We start from the raw sequence: 7,386 nt of genomic DNA, 5'->3' as shown, positions 1-7,386 counted from the left end.
CAATTACTATAAATGCGGCTGTTTGTGTACATATTATACAAGGCAAGTCAACAACATCACCAAGTGGCCCCACAGTCCTTCAATCAGTCTTACTTCCCCAGTGGTCACCACAATAGATGCCCTTGTGACATCTTACTCCTTATATGGAAACTTTAAAATCAGAAACCTAATGTTTCCAACCAGAAAGTTAACAAGAGAAAAGAAGTTTACACATTGTACAATACATGATTTTATTTACATAACTGAAATGATTTTCTTAGTCACCTTGACTACAAAAGCAAATTGACACGGGATGGTTTAATAACCTTTCATAAATAGATTTAACAAATTTTAAAACAGATTGTTACTTAATACTGAGTAACACTTAAATACTTAGTAACTTCTGTGTATATGCATATGAAAATTGTCTGATAGACTAACAAGTATGAATACCTGGATAATTCAGGAACAGACAATTAGGTTATGAGTCAAGGGTTAACTCCCCACCACTGGGTCAGCCAGTTAGACTTGGAGTTCTCCCCGTGCTGAGGACAAACTGCTACAGCCTCTCACGCTGAGTAGGCATTTTTAATAACTTGAGAAAGTTTCTCCCTCCTTCTGCATTTAACAAGACGATCATTAAGCACATCTGAAACCCACAAATTTACTACCATGACTAGATACCTGTAAAAGAACTTATCACAGTGTGTCTGAACAATGGCTCAAACTAAAGCCATGTTGCATCTGCAGTTAAGTGTTTTTCCCGTGCTCTCCCTGAGTGTGTGCACACACACGTGCATGCACATACACACACTCACACACATACGGCTCCTCCACATAACTCATCCAAGCCTTCTTGGCCACAAAAATGCCATAATTTTACCACTTTACCACTTTGGTGAAATGGCTATAAAATCCAGCGTTTTCATGAGACATCGTTAAGTTCTTTCACAGTGCTTTAAGTTTGAAACCCAGGCAGTGTTTTGGCAACCAACCCTCTCCTGCAAAGTGACAGCGTTTGGACAGAAAGAAGAGCCCCTGGGACTTCCCGAAAGCCACCCCCGCAGGATGGGAGGAGTGCTGAGTGTCTGTGACCACAAACAAGCAGTGAAGAATGACAAGAAGCTTATGAGTCATGGTCAGAACCTAAGAACAAAAATGTCTTGCCATAGCAGCGTTACGTTACAAACACAGGAAGAATGGACACATGTAGCTTTTCACACAAGCTCTATAAGAGCCAAAACACTGTCGTTTCCCCATCAGAATCGTCATCAGAGGTGTCACAGTCCTTGGTCATTTGTCGACCCTACTTCTAACCTAACTAGCTGAGACTGAGCTCAAGTCCCAACCACAAACGTGTGAGATGAGCCCCTGCCACTTTGGGGCACTGGATGGGTAGGTACTGAAGGCTGTGGTGGGGGAGGCTGGGGAGTTTGCAGCAGCCAAGTCTCTGTGGTCAGCAATCCTTGGATATGAGTCCACTCCACTCCAAGGCCCCCTCCTCCATACACTTCTCATCACAGGGGTGTGATCTCTCAGCCAGGTGGACAAATGTGTCCTAAAAGCCCCCTCCCCTCACACCACCTACCTACATACTAAATGTGGCATCATGTTTCTCCATTGTGCTAAACCTAAGGATCATTTTAATCATAATAAGAATCAAATGTCTTCCTAAGAAAAGGTTACATGATTAAAAAAAAAAAAACAGGATATTGAAGGTTGCGGTGAGGCCTGTCCAGAAGTCCCCTCTTCCCCTCCAGCCCTGGTTGGGCTCTGACATCCCTATGCGGCCTGGCCGGGCTCTTGTTCTGAACAAGGACAGGTCGTCTGGGCCAGGTTTTTTTTCCCCTGCTGCCTTTTTTGGTGTGTGTGCTTCATGTTTAAATCATGTGGCCTTGTTTGGAGGCAACCAGAAAAAATCAAACAGTTCAGGTAGTGAGTGAGGGACCCATACGTGTGAGCGCGGAGTGCGTGGTGCCCACGGACGCACCGGCTGGGCACTGCCGAGGGCGGAAGAAGAAGGAACACCTGCACCGTCCAGCGCGCTACATCTGCTGGGTGGCAAGCCTGCCAGCCAGTGTGAAATGTGCAAGTAGGGGCCGGCAGACCTTCTGTTCTCAGCATGTGTCTTCCCCTTGCGAGTCCATTACTTTTCACAAACAAATGTTAACTATCAAACGCGTCCATTAATTGTGCCGCTGAGGGTGAAACCATCCAGTTAGCATATACACTATCATTTGCATATCTCGGACACCCAATGTTGGTGCCAGCGGCTCTCGTGAGTGGTACAGGACTCTCTTCAGGCCAGTTCGGGTCTGACATGCCTAAAAATGAAAACAGATCATTTGTTCTGCGCTGAAGAACCCAAACTTCATGTGCAGACAGTAAGGCCTTGGCAAAACTCCCTTTGAGGTTCAAACCAAACTTCTGGTTTCTGGGCCAACTGCCTGCAGGGTTTCGTGCTCCAGGTTTCCAAAACATGGGTAATGTTTGGGGGAAGGGGGGAACATCACATGTTCTCTTGGTAACTGTAGCTTACCAGAAACTACCAATTTTGACTTTTACAAGCTTCAGATTCTCAAATCTGATCAATCTCTGGTGACCTGTTTAACTCTTTCTGTAAGGCAGCATAAAGCATCAGCACCTTGCTGTACTGCCTGGCTTACTGCAGCAGGAAGCTTCTATAAAAAGTGCTCTAACGTAAAGGAGCCTACTTGTCTTCCATCCCAGCCTACTACAGAGGAGAGGATCTTCCAAATCAAGGGCGCACGCAGCCCAGTCCCACAGCGTCGACGGGACAAATGGCAAGAAACACTAGCCAGCAAGGAATCACTGACCCAGGAGGCATGCAAAAGGAACAACCTCGGCTGAGAAAGGCTTCAGACTCCAAGATTTCAAAACACTCCATGATGAAGTTAGGAAACAGGAAAAAAATTTCAAGTATTGAAGACAGAAGAAGGAGTTTTGGCAAGAACCGCATTTACTGTCCATTGCAAGACCACAGCACCACAGACTACGTTCTTTCAAAAAGCATTTTGCTCCAGCTTTTAGCACTGACTTCATAAGTGACAACTGTCATGACAGTGTGTGATACAAAGGATGTGAAAACAGCAGTCTGTGTGTGTCCCCCCAGCCAATGGTGGTCCCCAGCACTGGGTGGCCTCCAAGCCCCCCCACCCCCACTCACCCAGACAGAGCCTGGGGGGATGCTGGCTGTGTTCTCTGTGCAGGCAGGGTAGTGCTGGTTCCGCCTTTCTAGATTAAATGCCTCCCCAGGTCAGGAAAATGTACCCCAGTAGTTAAATTAGAAGTACCATGACTATGTCCCCACCCTGGAAATGATTGAGTCATCATTTCTCAATAGCCCCTGAGAGTTCTGCCCCGCCCTCTCCTCTAACATCTTAAGCTGCTGGGCAATGTGGTCATCACACATATTTTCACATCCTTTAAAAAAAACACAGTTGTAAAAAAAAAAATGCCTGAATGTAAACGGATGCAAAGTCAGACATTTACAAACAAAAAGATTCAGAGCAGACTTTGGTTTCATTCAAACCAGAAACTCTTAAAAAGCTTTACAGAGAGTAAGGACAGTGCAGAGAGCAGGAACAACGTGACTAGAATCTAGTAAATGCATGTGAAATTCTACCATAGAGTTTGTTTTCAATCCACGTAGAGGGGAGGGTGCGAGGGAGGGGAGCGTTATTACAGTCCACCAGGGGCGTCTCCTCCTCCGACAGGCCGTCGTCATACAGCAGGGAGTCAGATGGGGTGGACGCGGCCAGGTCCAGGTAGTCCTGGAAGGGAGAGACAGCTGGTCACCCCTGGAGCCGGCCACTGCTGGACACGCCCACCCCAGCCCCCACCCACACCCTGCCTGAGAGCAGAAGCCCCAGCCGAGTCCCACCCTGCACCTATCAACCTCTCGCGAGATCTGAGCCCCTGGCCAGGGTTGCCAGAACTGAGTTCCCCCAGCCTCTGCCTCATCCGGCCCTGCTCTGTGGTCCTCATCGCAGAGAATCACCTCCTTGGAGGCAGAAAGGTGTTCATTCATTGTCCTGGTCCTCTCTCTGCAGCGCTGGGGGCACTAGCCCCGGCACTGGAGAACGGGCCTGTTTATAAAACCTGAGGCTCTGGGATTGCAGCCCCATGACTCATGTGGGAAGGCCAAGACACATTCCCCGTCTGCTCCACACTTTCCGGCTTCCCTCCAGGCACTCCTGCCATCTCCAACATCAAGTCAGGACGGAGAAATCTGAGTCATCGGTGTGGGTTTTGGATAAGACGCTGCTAGAGGCTTCAGCTCCCAAGCAGGATGATTTGTGAGGACCAGCTACTTCCACTGCCCTGGTTAAAGGTGTCAAGAATGCTTTCAGTGTGTTTCTGGCTGGTTCTCAGCATTGTTCTAGGAAAGCTGTCTGTAGGCATCAGCTATTACCTCTGTTTAGGGTGAATCATAGGATTTGCCCAAACGATACACTGAGGTTGGGTTTTATTCCAAGGGGCCCAGTCCATGCATCTTGCTTTCCATGTTTGGAGAAATGACAACTTTCAGTAACTGTGTTAATGTAAGGATGAAACCACCAGAGGGCAAGCAAGGTCTGTGTCTATTTTCTTTACCTGTATCCCCAGCATCTAAGGCAGAATAAGGGAGGCGGCCCATTGCCCAATCAATATTAGTGGAAACTGTTGTCTTCCTCCATCACCTAGAGTTGTAAACTGGAGGCACACGGATACGTTGTTTGGCCCACACTGAGCTTTTGGAAATTGCTATAAAAACTGGGAAACATAAACATCCCTGAAAATTCAAAAGCCCTGGCGCTCATATTCCTACAGGTTACATGTGTCTATGGTGAGAGGTCCTTCAGAGGCAGCTGGTGGGCTGCTGTTTGTCACAGTTTCCACTGCTCCTTTCACTTCCCACCTCTAGCGGGACCCTTCATAGAATCTGAATTTAGGACACATTCATTCCAACTCTACTTTTTCAAGTTCCATTATTGAAAATAATTTTGTTCGGCTTTGGAACATCTTCTTCCCACCCCTGTCTGTGGAAGGGCTCTTCCTAAGTGTCAAGGTAAAAGTCCTAGAAGTCCAAGAGGCCTGGATGAAGGATAAAGGCTCGTGCCCGCCCCCCACTCTCCCCACCTGGAGACATGACCATCTCACTCTGCACAGCCGCACTCTGCCTTTGCACTGGGAATTCCACGAACCAGGATGAGGGAGGTGGCACCAGGGATTGGCTCTGGGTACTCACTCTGCTCTTAACCATCATCTTATCCAGGTCTTTGCTGATGTCGGCAAACACTGGCCTCTTGTCTGGTTCCTGCTTCCAGCACTGCAGCATCAGATTGTACCTGGTGGGACAAACAGGTGGGTGGTGACAATCCAGCAAGGATTGCCCAGTCACAGCCACCACACCCAGTACAGTGCACCCTGGGCCCCAGAGGCTGTGTTCCCAAACCCCAAGGCTGTTCCTGTGTCACTGACATCGTCCTCTGAGTTGGGCCAGGGTATGATGGGTCAGCAGGGGCTCACAGTGTCTGGCGCTGTGGTCCAGCCATGCTCACTATGGCAGCTACTGCAGAAATGCCAGTCCTTAAAACTCTTATGAAGGATGAACTGGGTATGAACACAAACACCTGCCAAGCACACTCTGTCTTGCACCTCCCTCCCTCCCCTGGGGCTCTGGCAGGGCTGCAGGGGCCACCCTGTGGGTGAGTGCTGGGCCTGTGCTTGCCAGTCCAGGGTGCCCAGGGAAGCAGCACCTACTCACCCTTGCACTCCCACAGCCCCGAGCCAGGCACATGGCAGGTGCATGACAGATCTTGTAGAATGAATGGACCAGTGTGTTTTCGCCCACGGACGACCCCCTCTCATGTGTTCTCAACCTATCCTTCAAGGATCATCTGATGGAACCACCATTTGATGAGAGAATTCTGGTGCCCTTGAGCTGAAGTCCAGGCGCCACCTGCCTGCTCTTTGGCTGCCTTGGTGTCTCCACTTGGGTGCTCCCCTGTATGCACCCCTGGGGCCATTCTGAATTACCTTCCCCTCCCCAAGCACCCTGGGACAGGTCTTCAGCCTTGGACTGAGGCTGCTCCCTCGGTCTGAAGCACCCCCTCATCCTTCCACCACCTCTCCTGGGGTCCTGCTCCCCCTCAGCCTTGTAAGTCCCCCCAGGAGGCCCACCCAGCCCCAAGTGGAATCTGGGTCCCCAGCATCTGCCATCATGCCCAAGGGTGGTTTTCTGTGCTTTTGTCTCAGCCTGTCGCTTCCAGCTGCCCAGTCCGCCTGGGGCTGGCACCCAGGGCTGCCCAGCAGCGGGAAAAGGATGAGTGCACGTGACCCCACTCTGCCAAAGCCCGGAGTGTCAGTGTCTGGGGAGGCTGGACCAGAGAAAGCATGCTCACATCTCCTCACTGCAGTTGTCCGGCCTCTCCATCCGGTAGCCTGTCTTCAGAAGGTTGAAGAGCCGCTCTGGAGGAATCCCAGGGTAGGGGTTGCCGCCCAGGGTCACAATCTCCCACAGCAGAACGCCAAAGGACCACCTGCAGAACCAGAGGGCCAATGAGTGGCTGCACTGGGTCTCTGGCGCCCTCAGCACCCCAGATATCCCCTCCCCGAGCAGCAACAGGACCCGAGTTCCCCGTACTGAGATTGGTCCAAGTGCCCACGGTTTCAGCCTGGGCTGACCAGACAGATGAAAGTGGAATGGAGATGGGAACAGGTGTCTGCCTGCCCCTCCCTGACCTCCCGACAAGCTGCTGCCCAAGCTCAGCCCCCACACCCAGAAGGGGCAGGTGGCTGACCCGAGGTCAAGCTCTGTAGCATCAGGGAATGCAAACGAGCACAGTGAAAAGCAGGTGGAACCAAGGCCGTGGGGCGCTGGGGGCACTCTGCAAAACCCCTTCACTTATTCTGTGTGCTTGGAAATTTTCATAAGATGTTAGAAGGAAAAAACACTGCAACGGGAAAATACCTAACTGTGAGGGAAAATTTACTGTGAAGTGGGGACAAAACAGCATTATCACACAAGCCCGCTTACAGTAATTAAGAATATATACCTGCATGCCACAGACAAATCTAGGCAAGGCCTGTGAGGGCTGGGCCGAGTTATTTAGGGATGGTGGGGTCCCAGTGACTTTTAGTCTTCGTTACGCTCTCCCCTGCATTTCCAGTTGTTTTACAGTCAGCTTGGTAATCAGAACACAGCTGTTAAAACTGTAAAGAATTGCCTTTTCACAGCCTACCTTATTCAAAACATGCACGGCTGTTTACCGCAGAACATTTGGAAACAAGTCTGTTGTGGTTTTGAAAACTATCGAGAATGTAGTTGGACTTGGAAGACTGAGTTTTGGTCTTGGAGCAGCTTGGGGTACTGGAAACCCACTCAAGGTCACCCCACCCTAA

General features: G+C 50.0%; 1 protein-coding gene across 1 annotated transcript in view; it reads right to left on the bottom strand.

Moving 5' to 3' along the window:
* Positions 1 to 211: 211 nt before the first annotated feature.
* RET (ret proto-oncogene) overlaps positions 212 to 7,386 on the bottom strand; it is a 54,912-nt gene continuing 47,737 nt past the window's right edge. Inside the window, exons 17-20 of the mRNA XM_019953957.2 lie at positions 6,387 to 6,524; positions 5,231 to 5,330; positions 3,626 to 3,773; positions 212 to 2,303 (exon numbers count right to left, since the gene is read on the bottom strand). Of these exons, the coding sequence (XP_019809516.1) occupies positions 2,146 to 2,303; positions 3,626 to 3,773; positions 5,231 to 5,330; positions 6,387 to 6,524 (544 nt within the window). The 3' untranslated portion in view covers positions 212 to 2,145. The remainder of the gene's footprint in view (positions 2,304 to 3,625; positions 3,774 to 5,230; positions 5,331 to 6,386; positions 6,525 to 7,386) is intronic.

The sequence above is a fragment of the Bos indicus genome, chromosome 28, assembly GCF_029378745.1.
Source record: "Bos indicus isolate NIAB-ARS_2022 breed Sahiwal x Tharparkar chromosome 28, NIAB-ARS_B.indTharparkar_mat_pri_1.0, whole genome shotgun sequence".
Taxonomy (NCBI): domain Eukaryota; kingdom Metazoa; phylum Chordata; class Mammalia; order Artiodactyla; family Bovidae; genus Bos; species Bos indicus.
Note: the sequence above shows the minus strand (reverse complement) of the source record. Positions and strands in the feature narration are given on the sequence as shown.